Below are 18,461 nucleotides of genomic sequence, written 5' to 3' on the forward strand. Positions count from 1 at the left end.
GGCAAATATAGATCAGTATTTCCCGGTAGAAAATTAAACATATGGATGCAAATACTGGTGACATACAATTGTAATGTCGTCTGAAACACGTCCATAATACAGATCTGTATTATGGATGTGTCTCCATGCACTTGTCGGAAACTGGCCTTATTCTGCATCATAAATTGGGCATAACAACTCCCTCATACTGCTGTATTTAAAGGGATTAAAGAGTTTTTTTTAAAAAAGCAGAAAATGGTTGGGGGGTCCCTCACTCATCTTTACTGAGATCCTGAAAAAAGATTACATACCAGCACGATTGCTGCAGACAATCACAGGTCTCAGGAGTCATATGATCACATACATGCTGACTTTACTGGCATTGGGGCTGGAGTAGTGGCAGGGTCAAAGGGTTGAGTACTACCGTATTTGTCTTTTTTATTTGGCTACTTCTTTTTTATTTATTTTTTTTAACTTTCAAGCAACCCTTTTAAGGACAGGACGTTAATAGTGGAATTCAGTTTGGTAGAGGGATTGTTAAAGAAATGCGGGAAGTTACAGAAAAACACAACAAAAAAACTTAAAAACTGCCAGTTTGGACCTCAGACCTTCTCCATTCATCAGCATAATCATGAAGATGGAAAAATTTGTCAGTCAGAGGCTGCTGTACAAGAGAAAGCTCTCCACCTCCAACTGCACCTGCAATGTTGTATCATGATGGATTGGATTTGGGTGAATTTGCAAGAAAGATAGGGAATCTGTAGTTTTATTAGTTAGGCTCTATTAGTAGCATTGAAGATGTATGCATATATGAGCATTCTATTGTTCATTCTTAATTACCAAAAATTGAACTACAACCCCACTAATAGGAATAAAGAAGAGAAAAATTCTCAAAGGAAGTCTTAGGAAAAGGGTTCTTTCCACTTTAGGCAGAGTTCTATTCCCATTGTGGTGGTTAAAGATAGGCAAGAAAACAGAACTACTGAACGCAAGTGTCCATGTAGTCATAATGTTCATATATATATGCTTAAGGTGAGTGCTCCACTGCTTCTCATGATAGTGATTGACAGGCTGCTGGGTATATGCGCACACAATAGCCTGTCAATCACTATAGGCAATGATAGATATAGACATCCAATAGCTGTTGGCCAAGTACTTATTTGTTCATTAGATATTTTGCCTAAGCATGTAGGTTTATTAACATAGGAAGTGGGGTATCCATCTGCACTTAACGCTTTGTTGAACAAAGCATCAGGTATCAAGGGTCAGATCCTTGTTTGGTCTCAATAACTGGGGACGGTAAGGCTGACCCCACATGTGTTAAATTGTCTCCTGGTCCACTTAAGCCTAGATCCCTGCTTATCTTTACTTCTGGGTGCAGGGAGCTAGTGATGATGTCACCGATACCAGAGCCATTTGACCTCTGCAGTCAATCACCAGCTCACTTCAGCCACTTGTTAGCTGTAGCAGTCACCTGCCCTGGTGACAAGACAAGATTATTCTGCACCCAGAAGTGAAGACCAGTGGGGACAGGGCACAAGAGAAATGGGAGTAATGGGGGAGTGTGGAAGGTGGGTATATCTTCTATTATGTTACTAATAATATAGCAGATTAGTGTTATGTGTGCTGCTGGAATCTGTTGTTCTAGGCTTCCTAGCAGCACAGCTCCACAGGAGGTGGAGGGTTAATTGATTGAGCTGGCTGGGTGTGGTATTTCCTGCTAGCCAATCTCCTGGGTCTGTGCTCACATATAAACCCAGCTCTTGGTCAGTCTGTGTCTAGAGTTCAAGGTGAGCAGGAGTGAAAGTGTCATGAATCCTTGTCTGGTGAAGTTTGCAGTGTGATCTGGTTCATGTCCGTTTGTACGTTTAAATTCTGTCAGTTTTGTGTCAGCTTGCTGTGTGATCTGCAGTCTGTGTAATGTCCTGTTGCAGCGTGCGGTGTGAACGGTGTGCGGTTCTGCTGGACTCCTGGTTATTGTAGGGACTAGCAGTATAACCAGGAGCCGTGAAGTGGCCTGCTAGCTTCCACACTAACCACCTATATAGCTAAGCATTTGTCAACAAATTTGTTTACATCCCAAACACAAGCAATGGACAGACTTGTGAATTCATGTATACCTTTACATGATTTGTGAAGTCTACTATGTATATCAGGCAATAGCAAACATTTCAGCATAGAAGCAGGTGTGAAGTACGCATTAACCTAAAAGTGAAAAAAATAAGCACAGACATGCAATAGAAAACAAGATCAACACGATAATGCTGAAAGAATTTTTACTGCTGGAATTGGCTCAAGAATCTGACTATTTAGTTAGGAGGTTGCAAAACCTTGTTGCAGCAAGTGGACAGGCTAATCCTTGCTAAGTCAAAAATTACCTTTCAAAAGAAACCACATACCTTTGATTAATATTTTCTTCTATATTGAATTTGCTCCAAAACTTTCCCATCCAAATCAGATTACTCTACAAATTGTTTTGATAGCGTGAAAATTTTGAAATACATCTTCCATAAGTTTGCTGATGAGAAGGCAATATATAACTTAGAGATACAGTAGTCAACACAAAATGGAAAAAAAAAATCAATTTTGCTTGGCGTGTTCAGGTTTCCCTTGTGACTCTTAAGTATTCGTACGTCTGGGCAACTTTTACATTATGTAAAAGGGTCATGGCCTGACAAGGTAGCCTCTGTCCTCTGTGGTCTCGCAAACTTAAACTGATTGCGACATGTACCATTCCTTTTGCCTCACACTGTAGACTCATAGACTGGTATACTTGGAAGGGACCTCCAGAGTCATTGGGTCCAACCCCCTGCTCAGTGCAGGATTTACTGTGTATAAGACATGGACTCCTGTGAATGAAAAGCATAACATGGGCAATGAGGGGTGGCATATTATGAAATTAGTGCATACCTGTGGAAAGAAGCTGAGATAGGCTGATTAGCAAGAAGTCAATACCTTGTATAATGGAAAGAGAGTACCCAGGAGCACTAGGCTTTTTGAGGGGTATGCGGCACGCCCTATAGTTTAGAAAAAAACTTATGTTCAGTTTTGTTTCTAATTTGTTTGTAATGTGGAACAACAATCAAAGAACCTAACCAGAACAAAAGCAGGCATAGCTAGCTGTGAAAGACCAGAAATTGCGTAAGGAGGGGGCCGCACCGTAAATGAAAGCCTTTTAAGCCTATGAAACATGACTTGGCTTATCAGCCAAACCAGAAACACCATTCTTCTGAGAGTACTGTTTCGAAAGTTGATGCTCAGGGATGTGACTAGAGTTCTATCAGCCACAGAGGAAAATTTGTACCTACCCCACATTGCTGATGTGTAATGCTAAGAAACTATAAGTATGGAAAGCAGAGTGAAAACTGATTAAAGCATATATTACATTTTTATTTGTAATTGCAAGATTTCATTGCATTAAGAGAAAATAATTTAACAGGTTTTCAATGTGTCCTCTTTCAGCTGCAATATATGGATTGGCACTCAGCAGCAATTAATATGCCTGGTGTTAACTGTCTAGCTGTGCCCATTATTCTTTGATACAGGGTGATGACGTCATTCACTGGCGTAACAGCTTCCCTCAAATATAAAAATCAGTTGATGTGTGATCTAGTGAATAAGAGGGTACGGCCCATAAAAATGTCGTTTGGCTAGTCTCGAATAGGTTGTAGTCGATGCGCTGGGAGATTGTCATGCTGAAAGTCTGCCCAACAGAATTGTGTGAATGGTAATTCTTCAATAAAGATGTCGATGTGTTGCTGAATGAGCTGCAGATATCGTTCTCTACTGAGGTTTTCCTTATAAAGGACTGGACCAATTAGCTGTTGGCTGAACATGCAGAGACATTATTCTTTGAATTACTTCAATTTGACAGCTTGAGGGTATCAGCAATGCACTGAAGTTTATCTTACTATCTGCCCTGTCACAAAATTAACTGGGGCACCCTGTATATGTCTTCCTTCAAATATTTTGCTATAGATGAAGAGACCCAAGTAGTCTCAAAAGCTTGCTGTTTAGCAGCATTCATTTTTGTATCTCGAAGACATTGTATTTAATACAGCCACAATACAAGTTACAGATATTACATCCATACTGCTGTTATTGAAGAGTACCTAGCATAATAAGGACATTATTACCATTAATACCACTATAGAGGAGCCAAATATTACTATACGGATACTTAATAAACAACACTATACAAATACCAGTGCTATTACCATACAGTGACTATTTAGCGATAGATATCAGTTCAACACAGGCAATATAATGCCATGTTATATCCAGTGACTCACAGATAATGTCCTCTCTGATTGCAGTCTTTCACTTTTCCTTTCCATTCAGCCCAGACCGCCATGGAGAATACTTCAACCTGTTTCTGTAGAATTAAATTCACAGACATCTTTTTGCTTCTCACTTTTCCAGCACTCTGACCCGTGTTTTCCATGTCGCCACAGAAACACTCAACCCATAGCTCCCCAGAATGTAACAATGCCTCCCCCATGCCCTATACAGTAAAAGCATTCCTCTTTTGTTACCGACACAGTAACAGTGCCCTGCCAAATAGTAACAGTGCCATGCTTGTGCCTCTACATAGCAATAGTGCCCCCTTGCAGTAATAATGCCCACTTTGTGCTCCCTATGCAGTAATGACTCCCTTTGTGTCTTCTTAAAGTACTATTAATGTACCCTTTGTGACCCATACAGTAATATGGCCCATTTTTCCTCCTTACTTAATAATGCCTTCCTCTGTGCCCCCATACAATAGTTATGTCCCCATTTGTGTCCATATACATAAAAATCCCCTGTGTGTCCAACATATATAATAATGTCTATTTTGTGACCCTCATGCATAATAATGGTGCCCCATTCGCACAAATAAAAATGTAAAAAAAAAGAAAACTTATCTAAGTCCATTCTCACACTAAGTGAATGGGTCTTTAGACCTTCAGTCCATGACCCAACAGGCCACACAATGCAGTGATGCTGCCACCTTACATCCTCTTCTTGCTCCATAGCCCTAGAATCCAGCAGGCCTAGAGCAGCTTGTTATTTGCCAGTGTAATTAGTCCTTCATATTTTTCAAATGGACCCATGTCTCAAGGAGACAAGAAGCCTTCTTCCCCTCTGGGCCTGGTTGCGATTTCATTCCTTAAACAGCAATAAACTGGCAGCATCAATGGTGTAGCACGTAAAAAATAGGTTTATTGCTCCATAAAAATGGCGACGTTTCGACTAGGAGAGTCTTTATCAAGCCTGATAAAGATTCTCCTAGTCGAAACATCGCCATTTTTATGGAGCAATAAACCTATTTTTTACATGCTACACCATTGATGCTTCCAGTTTATTGCTGTTTACGGATTACACTCGGGACTGGAGGTCCGTGGTCCCACAGATGACTCTGCATTTCTCTCTGCTGGAACCTCTGCACGCGCTGTGCATTACTAAGGTGTGCTGCGGGACTCTTTCTATACAATAGCGATTTCATTCCTTGTGACCATGATCATAACACAACTGTTGATGGTCCTCATCAGTAGAGAGTAGGGTTCTGGTTAGCTCAAGCAGTACTATCTGCAGATAAGTGTCTCTGCTTTGGCTGATAATGTTTTAAAACTCTTTAAATGGTTGGATCGTAACATACACCTCTAGGTGGCACTAGAAAAACATTTTTCTCCCCTTTGGAGGAAAATTATTTTGCATACCATTTTCAGCAAATTGTGAGTTAAAAACTTGCTGCAATCAGCATCTCTGTAGAATCAGTACCTTCCAATAAAGGTAGATGCAGCAGATATATTCCAGCACCAATTCAAGATAAAAGCCAATCTTTTCTTGAAAACACATTAAAAAGTCAAATCTGCACATGAATAAAAATTAATGGTTTACGCGTTTCAACTCACTTAGAGCCTTGTTGCTATGAGTTAGGCTCAAAGTGAGCCGAAATGTGTAAACAGTTAATTTTTATTCATGTGCACATCTGACTTTTTAATTCGTTTTCGATAAAGAATTGGCTTTTATTTTTGATCAATGCTGGAATATATCTGCTGCATCTACCATGTGACCAAGCCCCAGTCCAGTGTTTCTATTCCCATGCACCTGCCTGATGGACACTTGATGCTTATTCCATTTTTATGCATAATTCAAACCACAATTATACACAATATGCCTATACTCAAATGAAATGCCCATTGCAAATTTCTAGAAGCCTCAGAAACAAATAGCAATTAAATATTATATCTGGAAACCTTAAAGGCAACCTGTCATGTTGGTAGCTGATATGCCAGCAATATGGTATAGATCAGAAGGAGCTGAGCAAATTGAAATATACTGCAGTTCTAAGGAAAATATATTCAGTATAATTTGCATATTATAATTTAAATCCCTGCTTGTTCTGAGGTTACAGGTCCAGTGGATTGTACTACTCGGTGATTGGCAGCATTCTCTGTATGACTATGCACACAGAAATAGCTGTCAATCACATAGCACCACCCACTTGACTCCTAAGCATAGAAAAAGCATGGCTTTAAATTAATACAATGTGACAAGTTCCCTTTAAGCTAGATGTATACATTAGGTTTTTTTGGGAGGTGGATTCTATCAATTTAATGCAAGTTGAGGCTGGCACTCTTTCGGTATGTGATTTTATACTACCATTTCATAATATTTTGTGCTTCTAGAGGAGATTGTCCCTGTAAAACAGCCATATGATGACATCATATAGCAGATTACAGAGTACTAATTGCTTCATAGCATGGGACCACAGGGACACCGTGCGCGTGGATTCCCAGCCATTGAGAGCAGGAAAGACTTTATATATGTTGCTCTTGCAGGATGAAATTCAATTCTGTCCTTTAAGGCATTGTCCGAGATGTTTGGACCTTTCGCTATTGTTCGGCAGGGGTCCGCTGCTCCTGATCCCCACCAATTAGCTAATCACCGAACCCACTAAATTCAATGGGAGCTGTGCTTGCAACACCAAACCATGCCGATGCAATACAGGCAGCGCTATAGCAAGCCTGCGAATCAGTTGATCGATAGAGATTCCTAGTGCCAGACCCCCGCAGCCAACTAATGATGACCTATCCCGAGGATAGGTCATCAATAGTAAAAGTCCTAAAAATTCCAGACAACCCATTTTAACTCTAAACTTACAGGTAGACCACAGAACCATAATACAGAGACCAACAGTACAACCTCAGTGAATTCTTCAGTATTCATGTGAATCAGACAGTTGGGGTGAATGGTCATATATCATGATCTGTATACAAATGAGACATTCATCTACATCTACAGTAATTCATAAAAATATCTCTGTGGTCAGCTATAAAAGCCAGTTTCACAGAGTTTTAGAACGAACTGCAGGGAAGATTTTATCTGGTGTATTATCTAAAAGCAGTCAAACATTTTCCTCCTTGGATTCCTATTTTCCCAGGCTTGTTTTGCAGAATTGCATAACCCTGTGTATTTACATTCCATATTCAGAAGACGGAGCATGAGATTATTTTTTCCTCTACTTTTTATATTTGAAAAAAGGAATTTAGTTATTATGAATTGACCATCTGCAGCGAAAATATAAACTTCCTTCTTATTTAAAATGTACTAGAATGAAAACCGTATAAATAAACAACCTCATGTCTACTGAGTTTCCATATACACACTGAAGAGATAAGAAAACAACAAGCTCTCAGGCTCAATAATGGGGTACACAAAATAGAAATAGTCATTACAGCAGTGGAATCTATGTACAAAAGAAAGAATACTAAAAGAAGAGGTATACATGTATATACACAGAAAAGATGTCATACCCAACCATAAGATAAGCAATCTGGGAACTGATCCACGTCCTAGCAAAGATCATGAGATATGGGATGTTCCAAGAAGCCAAACTGCTATGTTAATGGTATCAGGGAGGAAGGCTTTCACCAATTACCCTTCCATCCCATAACTTTATCAAAAACATGCTTTTTTCAAAAAGAAAATCCTAGATATCTTATTTTGCCTTTAAACAAGTAGTCTTTCATCTGTTTTTCTCCATCGGTCGTAAGACCACAAATCCCAGTATATACTGATAGCTGCAGGGTATACTGGAAGGTCTAGTTTTACAGCAGTTGCAGAGCCAGAGGCTTGAGACTTGTCTAAAAGTTTAGGTAGGTAAAAATGCAACCTGTCAAATTCTCCTTTCCCTTAACCACAGACAACAATCCTATGTGAAATAACAACGTTTTTAAATTGGGCCAAAACTAATCTTACATGGTCTTTTTTAGGCTGGCCATAAACACAAGATAGCTGTCAGATGAATAAGGCACATTTTACATGAAAAAGGATAGTTACTTTGAAATGTAACATGAAAATTTCCAATCAGATGCTTGATGATTATCCATTTAGTCGCATTCCTGTCTTTTATCGCATCTTTCAGTGGCCTTGGTTGCATTGAGCCATCTTGTTCTTTGTCACCCTGATCTTCTCTTTCCACTGACTTTGCCAAGCATCAGTACTGTTTCCAGTGAGTTAGCGCGCATCACATGGTCAAAGAGAGCTGCTGTTTGATGATATTGCCCTCTAGTGATATTTTTGGTTTGACACAATCTAACGCTACCTTGTTCGTTGTCATGGCAGTCCAAGGTATCTGTAGAATTCTCCTCCAGCACCATAGTTCAAACGCATCAATTTTTCTTGAGCGTCCAACTGTCACAACCTTACATAGTTACAGGAAAGACAATTGCATTGACCAGTCTGTTTTTTGTTGCAATGCTAATATCCTTGCTTTTCCAGATCTTTTCCATTCCTTGCATTGCATTCCTACGAAGTGTAATCCATTTCTTGATCTCGGGTCCAGATTGCCCATTGCAATTGATTTTGGATCCAAGAAAGATGAACTCTTGGACCAACTTGACTTCTTTGTTGCTAATTTTTATGTTCACTCTACCGTTGCTTACCATGGCCATGACTTTCGTTTTCTTGCCGTTGAGGTACAGTCCCATGCATCCACTTTCCATTTCCATGTCGGATAAGGTATTCCAGGTCCCTTTCACTTTCCGCAAGCAGGGTGGTGTCATCTGCATATTGAAGATTGCTGACACTTCTGCCACCGATTTCTGACTCTGATTTCTCATGATAGTTTCTGCGTACAGATTGAAAAGGACTGGTAATAGAATTCAGCCTTGCTTTCTTGATTCCAAACCAATCCATGTTTCCATAAGCTGTCCTGACTGTTGCTTCTTGGTTGTTGCAAAACAAACTTATAAGCTATTCAGTATGCTCTGGGATGCCCATCTGTTTCAGACACCTCCAAATCTTGTCATGTTCGACACAGTCAAATGCTTTGCTGTAGTCGATGAAACACATGTACACAATCAGATGCTTAGGGTGCCCCATTGTAAGTTAGATTATCAGTTATCCCTCAAAAATCAGTGAGACCTCTTTCTGCTTGAAAGAGATCAAATATACTTAGATACACTCCTAGGTGGCCTAAGAATGTTATGCAGGGCTTTAATGCTCCTATACGCTAAACCAGTTTCTGGAGTATTGGTGAAGTCCTGATTTGGTTTGAACTAATTCAGATCAAAATGAACCTTTTGTCCAAATTCGGCAAAACAACCAAACTTTTCAAAAGTTTGCACTTCACATTTGACAAGGCTTGTGTTCTGTACTTGTTATCTAGCAGCATTTTCAATGAGCTGAAACTTTCAAATAAATAGACTCAGATTAGACTGTTCAGATTTCCTTTTATAATTTCCATTCTTCCAAGCAATGGAATGCCGAATGTGTCTAATAATAGGCACCAGCAGCTCCTGACAGAACCCGTTGACTATTATGGGTTCTGTTGCATTCCCATTATGGTGTCCATTGGTTTTCTGAAAAAAATATAATGGAATTTATTAGGAGACTCTGTTCAATGGAAGTGTTACGTTTAGTGCAAACCACGTGAACAGCAACCTACACAAATATAATATATTTATAGCTACAGGGAAATGCACTCAAGACCGGATGTGGAAAACACATAATGGTTTTAATACAAGTATAGAATACAAATACATGGTCATAACAACAATAGGAAAATCTGAACCAACATATGGGAAAAGGGGAAGTCTGACCCTACACTACTAAAGTTGGGGAAATCTGCCTAAAAGGTATGGTCCCGAAAAGGAACACAGCGGAACCTAGGTTAAACCTAACTTGCCTAAGATTGAAATAGGGAACACCATACAGAGTCAGAACAAATATAAACACAGCAACTACAAACAGGACATAATTCACACCAGGTGTCTGCAAACCTACAGACAGAGGGTGAATTCAGACATAGGACATAAGAGGTTGGTATAATGATCAGCACCCTCTAGAAAGAGGCACTGGTATTTATGTGCACAGACCCCAGGTGATTGGCTGGCTGAAGCAATCCATACAGTCAGCGAGCCAAATCAACCCATACTGGCAGCAGTATGCTCATGGAAGTATATAGAACTACAAGCCCTAGGAGCACAACATGACTGGAAGCCCAAATAGAAATCTAAAAAGAGCCTTAGCCAAACAATTTCTAGGTCTTCATTAATTTTCTTAAATATTCTTATTGTACATTTATAGTCTGAAGTAGTGACAACAGAAAAATTTGAAAATGTTATTTTACCTATAACATTTTCTAATAGAGTAGTATGTAAATCATGTATGTTTTGTTTCTTCTGATAGACATAGATGAATGTCTGACCGGAGCCCACAGTTGCAGACCAGATCAAGTATGCAGTAATACCAGGGGATCATTCATTTGTCAGTGCCCCAGAGGATATCAGAGACGAGGAGAGCAGTGTATTGGTGAGTAAAGCTTCTGTCTTGATTCCTAATAGGTAGAATCATAGCACTACATAATGAAGCATACAGAGTTTACACATTTGAACAAAATGTGATTGTTCTCAGTAAGAGAAACCAAGTAATTTTGTAGATATGATACCTTTTAATGGCTAACAAAAATATATGATGTTATAGCGAGCTTTCAAACCTACTCAGGGTTCTTCCTCAGACTTAAATGGAATAGATCAGAAGAGGTATATATATATATATATATATATATATATATATATATATATATATATATATATATATATATATATATACACACACACACACACATATATAAAAAAGGCACAGAAATGGTGTAATTAATTGGCACTTAAAACAATTCCAGAACAGACTGGGTAGAGGAGTAAACACCTAATTGGTCCATTGATTAGTCAGAATTACCTGTGGCAGAGCATTTTTCTAGTCACAGACACAACATAAAACATATGAAAGTTACTATATTAAAAGGCTATTTCAAATCCCAACGTCACAGAAGAATTTGGGAGCACAAATTTATAATAATCTTTGACACTGTCAAGACTTGAATGAACCTCGGAAGGGGTTTCTTGCATCAGTGGAGAATATGAGAACTCTAGAGCAGAGATAACACGCTGGCCTGGTGACCCCCTACCACCAATTTAGAGACAATAAAACTTTCACATCGCTTATCAGTGGACTATTTACATATTTACTCCTTAAGGCCCCCTGCACACGGGCGGAAATAGTGCGGTGGGATTTCCTGCAGAATTTAGAAAATGCCATCCTATGCACACAGCCGCGATTTGTCCGCGTAAAAAAACGCGCGGAAAACAAAGGGATTCACAGCGGGATACAGCTGATACTATTATTCCAGCTGTATCCTGCTCGCTGATGACAGGGGGTGTGAACAACGCAGCTCGATACCGCGTAAGGAGCTCCGTGCAAAAAACAGCTAGATGCAGAAGACAAGTGGGGCCACCCCGCTTGTCTTCTGCATCCTCTACTCAGAGAGCTCGGCTGTATAACAGCCGGGTGCTCGAAGCGAGGAACAGCAGGATGCAAAAGACAAGCGGGGACACCCCGCTTGTCTTCTGCATCCTTCGCTCAGAGCGCTTGGCTGTATAACAGCCGGGCACTCGGATCGGGGAACAGCTGGATGCAGAAGGCAAGCGGGTACACTCCACTTGTCTTCTGCATCCTCTGCTGGGAGCGCTTGGCTGTATGACAGCTGGGCGCTCCATGCAGAGAACAAGCTGCCCCCCGCTTGTTCTCTGCATCCTCCGGAGCGCAATGTGATCGCTCAATGTTTGAGCGATAATCGTTGTGTCTAAATGGGCCTTTAGATATCATAAAACTTTCGCATCCTTATTGGTGGACTAATTAAGTATTTACTCCCCTGCACATTCTGTTCCGGTATTCTAGTAAGTACAAATGGATCACACATATGTGCCCTTTCATGTATCTATGCATATATATATATATATATATATATATATATATATAAATATATATATATATGTATATATTTATATATGTGTATATATATATATATATACATATATACATATATATATATATATATATATATATATATATATACATATTTAATATCTTGTGTTTAATATGTGTATATATGCACACATACATGTTACAGCAAGGTGTCACATCTAATTGGGATTCTTCATCAGGAAATATATATATATATATATATATATACATATATGCTATTATTGCCCCTCCTTTTGTTAGCCATTAAAGGTTATTATCATATCTATTTAGTTTCTCTTACTGAGGAGAATTACATTTTGCTCTACTGACTAACATAATATCAAACTTTTTTCTTCAGATTCTAGTAAATCTAAGGCCTTATGCACACGGCCATGATGGGCTCCGCAAGCGGAATACCTCAGAGCCCTCCCAAAGACCCCATACTTACCTCCGGATCCGGTGCGCGAAGTCCTGCATGACGCGTTGACGCGCATGGCCAGAACAGCGCATGACGCGGCGGCGTGTATTTACGCTATACTTCTGCTGTGCTACAGCGGAAGTATAGCGTGACGAGCAGCTTTCATTGACTACAATGGAAGCCGTCCACGCATACTCCCATGGCAAATAGGACATGCCGTGGGTAATTTCATGCTGTGGAATTCTGCAACATGTATATTGAGCTATAGGGTTTAATAGAACCTAATAGCTGCAGTGAAATGCTGTGGATTTCCGTCGGAATTAGGCCTAAGGCTGGTTTCACACACCCGTATTTCAATCTGAATACATTGCTGATATTGTGGTTGCAAAATGGAGACACTCCCATTTGACGACTTCGAAACCTGTTGGATCCTAAACAGCATGGCTTTACGATGGGCAGATTATGTAAAATTAATCTTATTGATTTTTTTTGACTATGTCACAAAAGTGGTGGATGAAGGTGGTGCCATGGATATCATCTATCTGGATTTCACTAAAGCCTTTGATACAAGCCCACAAAATGAGCTCATAGATAAGTTATTGAAAATTGGACTTAATCATTTGATAGACCAGTGGATTCATATTTGGTTAAAAGTTAGATGTCAGTGTTATTGTTAATGGAGTGTATTCTGAACAGGAATGAGTTACAGGTGGTGACCACAAGGGTCTGCTCTATTCTTTTTAATATATTCGTAAGTGACATAACAGAGGGCTTAATAGGTAAGGTCTGACTGTTTGCTGATGACACAAAAGTATGCAATAGGGTGGAACGGGGAGAACAATTTAGCTTCAATGGATAAATGGTCAAAACAATGGAAGCTGCAGTCCAAGGTTTCCAAATGTAAAATAATGCACTTGTGGAGCAGGAATACCTGGACCGAGTATTGTACTGGCTGTTCTTTGTTATCCAGGTCTTCCAAAGAGAAGGACTTACGGCTTCTGCTTTCTGAAAGCTTCAAAATGAGTCCACAATGTGGTCAGGCAGGTATTACCAGTAGAAAGAGCGAGATTGTGATCCCGCTGTATAGAGTGCTGATAAGACTACATCTGGAATACTGTGTTCAGCTCTGGAGACCTAATCTACAGAAAGACATTGATAAAATAGGATGAGTCCAAAAATTGTGAAAGGTCTCAAGAACAAATTTTATCAGGAAAGACTTAAAGAACTTAAAGGGGTTGTCCCGCGCCGAAACGGGTTTTTTTTTTTTTCAACCCCCCCCCCCCCCCCGTTCGGCGCGAGACAACCCCGATGCAGGGAAGTAAAGAAAGTTTACCGGAGCGCTTACCTTAATCCCCGCGCTCCGGTGACTTCAATACTTACCGCTGAAGATGGCCGCCGGGATCCTCTGTCTCCGTGGACCGCAGCTCTTCTGTGCGGTCCATTGCCGATTCCAGCCTCCTGATTGGCTGGAATCGGCACGTGACGGGGCGGAGCTACACGGAGCCGCTCTCTGGCACGAGCGGCTCCATAGAAGACTGCAGAAGACCCGGACTGCGCAAGCGCGGCTAATTTGGCCATCGGAGGGCGAAAATTAGTCGGCTCCATGGGAACGAGGACGCCAGCAACGGAGCAGGTAAGTAAAAAACTTTTTATAACTTCTGTATGGCTCATAATTAATGCACAATGTATATTACAAAGTGCATTATTATGGCCATACAGAAGTGTATAGACCCACTTGCTGCCGCGGGACAACCCCTTTAATTTGTATAGTGTTTTTGAAGTGTTTTTAATAGGAAGCTAAACACTAGAACAAGGAGGCACAATCGGAGATTAGTTGAGGCAAAAATCAATGGCAATGTCAGGAAATACTATTTTACTGAAAGAGTAATAGATACTTGGAACAAGCTTCCAGTAGATATAGTTGGAAGATCAACAATAAGTAAATTCAAGCTGCCTGAGATAAGTACAGATCTGTACAGATAGAAATAAAATAATGTTAAAGGCAGACTAGATGCACCATGTGCTCTTTTACTGTCATCAATTTTCTATGTTTCTATGCTTCTACTGAACGGAACTTATATCCTCATAGAACCCTGTGGTTATTTTCGTTTGGTTCCGCAGAACTCCTAGGGTGCTAGAAGGATGTTACAAAACACTAAAATGAGATCATACTAACACAATGTGAAATCAGCCTAACTTGTAGTACATCCTGTCTGTATAAATCGCATTGGCTTATTGTACAATTGTATTTAATAATACTAGAGTATCGACTATACACATTTTTCCTTTATCTCACAATACAGACATCGACGAATGTTCACTATCTTCATTCTGTCACCATCACTGTGTGAACACACTTGGTTCATATTATTGCCAGTGTAACCAAGGCTTTCAGCTTGCTGCCAATAATTACACCTGTATCGGTAAGTTCTGTACTTTAATTCCCTCTCTTTTTCTTAAATGAGCTTTTCTTTATAAAAGACCATGATCATTTTGGCTATAAATTAATCAAACATTGCAAGTACGTATATTATTCAGCTTCTTTACTTTGTAGAAAAGGCACAAATTTGTAATATTTTCTCAAAGAATACACAGGATCCTCTTATTTGTAATTAAACATAATTAGCTAAAATGAGTATCCAGTTCTACAGTGACATTTAATAAAAGATTTCTATAAAAGAAAAATCAGTATACGGTAAGACTTAATTGAAACAGTCTTAAAGTGCCTTAAAGGGGCTGCCTCATGAAGACAACTCCTTGCAAATGGAGGCCAGTATGCTGTGATCAGCTCATCATCAAGCTGGCTATTTGAACCCCTAGCCATCAGTTAGTACTGATGGGGAAAAGACTCCAGGCCAGACAGCGGCTACAAAAAGAGGAACATAGCATTATATAGTGGCTATTAAGATGTATGACTATAACAGGAATACATGGATGGGCCAAGTCTACCAGGGCAAAAGCCACTTTTACAGAGTAGGTTTCTGTTATTGGTCATTGCAGAGGGTCCTGGACAGGTGATTGTCCATATAATGTTCAAATGATGTCCATATTCCCTAATATGACAATACCCTTATGAAAGCATATACACCATGTAAACAGTGCTGTGCTGGGCTCTGTCCTTTAGTGCCATAGACTTGAGTGGAACAGTAGAATGCTCATTCCACAGCTTCATTACTCAAACTCCTCCTTGCTGCGGTCTTGTGGCTGAGGAGGATAAGGCACCTGGGCCTCCTATTCTGAGGCCGTGGACAACAAGTATAAAACTATGCAATCTCTACTGATCAATTTCAAAGGGGTTTTCTGCCCTTTTTTAACTAATGACCTATCCCACTTAACCCCAGTCCAACAGCTGATCATCTGAAACACTGTCTAGTGCAGAAGGCCAGAAATAATCATTACTGGTCAGAGGAAGATGTCGGAGCACTGGTTTCACTCCCATTCAAATCACACTTCCTACTCAGGACAGGATATGACATGCTGACCATGGTCCTGAGCAAGAAGTGTAGGAGCAGTGCAGTGCTCTCATTGATTTCAATGGGAGTGAAAATGGCACTCGGAATTCCTCCTCTGACCAGTGGTGACAACATCTGTCCAGCTTCACTGGAAATCAGGCTGGATGATCATCTGATGGATGGGGGTCCCGAGTAGTGGATTCCTGTCCATCAACTACAAATGACCTATCTGGAGGATAGGTTATCAGTTACAAAAGGGCATAAAACCCCTTTAACAGTGGAATGGATCTTGCTAAAGTGTACAAAGACATCAAGTCCAAAGGGGAAAGCGCTGCTGAGTGCAGAAGTATGCTCGTTAAAGCATTTGTGCTTCGTTACAACTTTCATTACAGTTCAGAAAACTAACCCAATCCTTTGTTCTCAAGGGAGATAAGCCACAAACAGAATCTGTCTGGCAGCAGCTTTCCAATTAAGAACACATACAATCTTGATGTAGTCCAATGTGTACATGTATAGGGAGAAGGCTGGGCAGGAATAGCTAAAGGCCCAAAATACATCTGACGAACCGCTCTGTAGGTTGTATGGCCACATTATCATTTGGAGCTGCATGGGTTGGGTTAGCATGGCTCAGGAACTAAGCAAGCCTGAGATCATTATGTGGAGGGGCAAGTGTCAGTGTAGTGTAAAGCATATTTCCAGTAGACTCATAAGAAGTGTAGCTATGTTCTCTGAAGTGCACCATCTCAAAGCATGATTGATGACTCAGGTTTTAGTGGGTGATGCAAATAAGATGATTTCTGTTTAAATACGAAGTACCAAGTGAAACATTTTATGGAGTAGAAATAAAGGCCTTGGTTCATTTTTCATGGATTTAGCAATGCCCCTCACTTATATTAAATGAAATCTACTACAGCTACAATATACAATAGCATTCCAGAAAATTATGTGATTCCAACTATTGTGGCAACAGTTCAAGAAAGACTTTTGGCTGTTTCAGTATGATTAGGAACTAAGCAGAGGAAATTAGTAAATTGTTTGTAGAACTTGATGTGGAAGTTAGGATTTGATTGGCCTATGCAAAACCATGATCTCAACATTATAGAAAGCCCTCTGCTGAATTGGAGCTCCAACTGCACTAAAGGCCTTATTACCAAACATCAGTGCTTCAACTCTGTAAAGCTGACCATACACATAGAAATAATTGTCGTCCAAAACCAAAGTCTTTGACATCTGGAAGAGATTGCTCATCTCCCAGAGGAAGAAAGAATTGGTCATGTTGAATAGCACACCCAATAATTGTTTACTGACAGCAAACATCAAAATTGCCGACATTCATCTAATGTGAATGACCAGTTTAATGTTGTAGTAATGTGAAGTCCCTCAGTAATATTGCAAAATCTAAAGCAAAGCTTTCTCCAAAGAACTAGATTGTAACAGCGAGGGAGAATCATCTACATGTTAATGTACATGGTTCTTGAATTGCTATTGTTGGCAGTAAGAGAAAGAAAATAATCTCGTGGATGTGATATCTTTTAATGGATAACAATAGTAATGCTGATAAACAGTAAGCTTTCAAGACTACTTAGGTCTCTTCATCAGCCTGGTATAACAAAATACCTGAAGAAATATATATGGGGTGTCCCAGTTAATGTCGTGATAGGGCAAATAGAGAGGTAGGCTTCACCACATTTCTGATGTCATTCTGCTGTCAAATTCAAGTAGTTTAAAGCACTACTTTATCTGCTGACTTATGGACTTGTTTCCTGTCATGTCTGCAATCCAACCATGTTCCCCTGCTGCCTATTTAAGTCAGCACCTCCTTAAGAAAGGTGTCAGTTATAGTCTTTTAGGATGGCCTTCATTCTTGCTGTTAGTTTGCGCTTTTCATTATTCTCTGTTATTTACTGCCTCAATTTGTTCCTCCAGTCTTGGTCATTAGTCGGTGACTACTCTACTGATCCATCTTGGTCGGATTGTCCTGTAGGTGTTTTGCTCTCTGGTGGATTGATCAGTGCCATGACAAGCAGTAAATAATCCCATACCTGAACGCAAAGTTGTGCGATCTCCTAATAATTTGTGACTTAAGTGGAAGAAATGTCAGAAGTACACAAGTGCTTGGAGAAAAGTACCTTAATCGTCCCAGAATATCACAACTGTTTATCAAACAACAAACAAGTCAAGTTGTTCCGTATTGTTCCAGAAACCTCCCAAGAAGGTGATGGCAATGACGTGGCTACGCAGTTGTGAAGGCTGCAGATTTTACCTTTTTCAAGCGCAAGCTGCATTGGCAAAAAGAGGAAGATTAGCGGTCACAACTCTAC

At 40.0% G+C, this 18,461-nt stretch overlaps 1 protein-coding gene across 1 annotated transcript in view; it reads left to right on the plus strand.

Annotated features, from left to right (window-relative positions):
• EFEMP1 (EGF containing fibulin extracellular matrix protein 1) overlaps positions 1–18,461 on the plus strand; it is a 74,977-nt gene that overhangs the window by 37,874 nt on the left and 18,642 nt on the right. Inside the window, exons 5-6 of the mRNA XM_066595744.1 lie at positions 10,657–10,779; positions 14,992–15,111. Coding sequence (XP_066451841.1) covers positions 10,657–10,779; positions 14,992–15,111 — 243 coding nt within the window. The remainder of the gene's footprint in view (positions 1–10,656; positions 10,780–14,991; positions 15,112–18,461) is intronic.

This window comes from Eleutherodactylus coqui, chromosome 3 (assembly GCF_035609145.1).
Source record: "Eleutherodactylus coqui strain aEleCoq1 chromosome 3, aEleCoq1.hap1, whole genome shotgun sequence".
Classification (NCBI taxonomy): domain Eukaryota; kingdom Metazoa; phylum Chordata; class Amphibia; order Anura; family Eleutherodactylidae; genus Eleutherodactylus; species Eleutherodactylus coqui.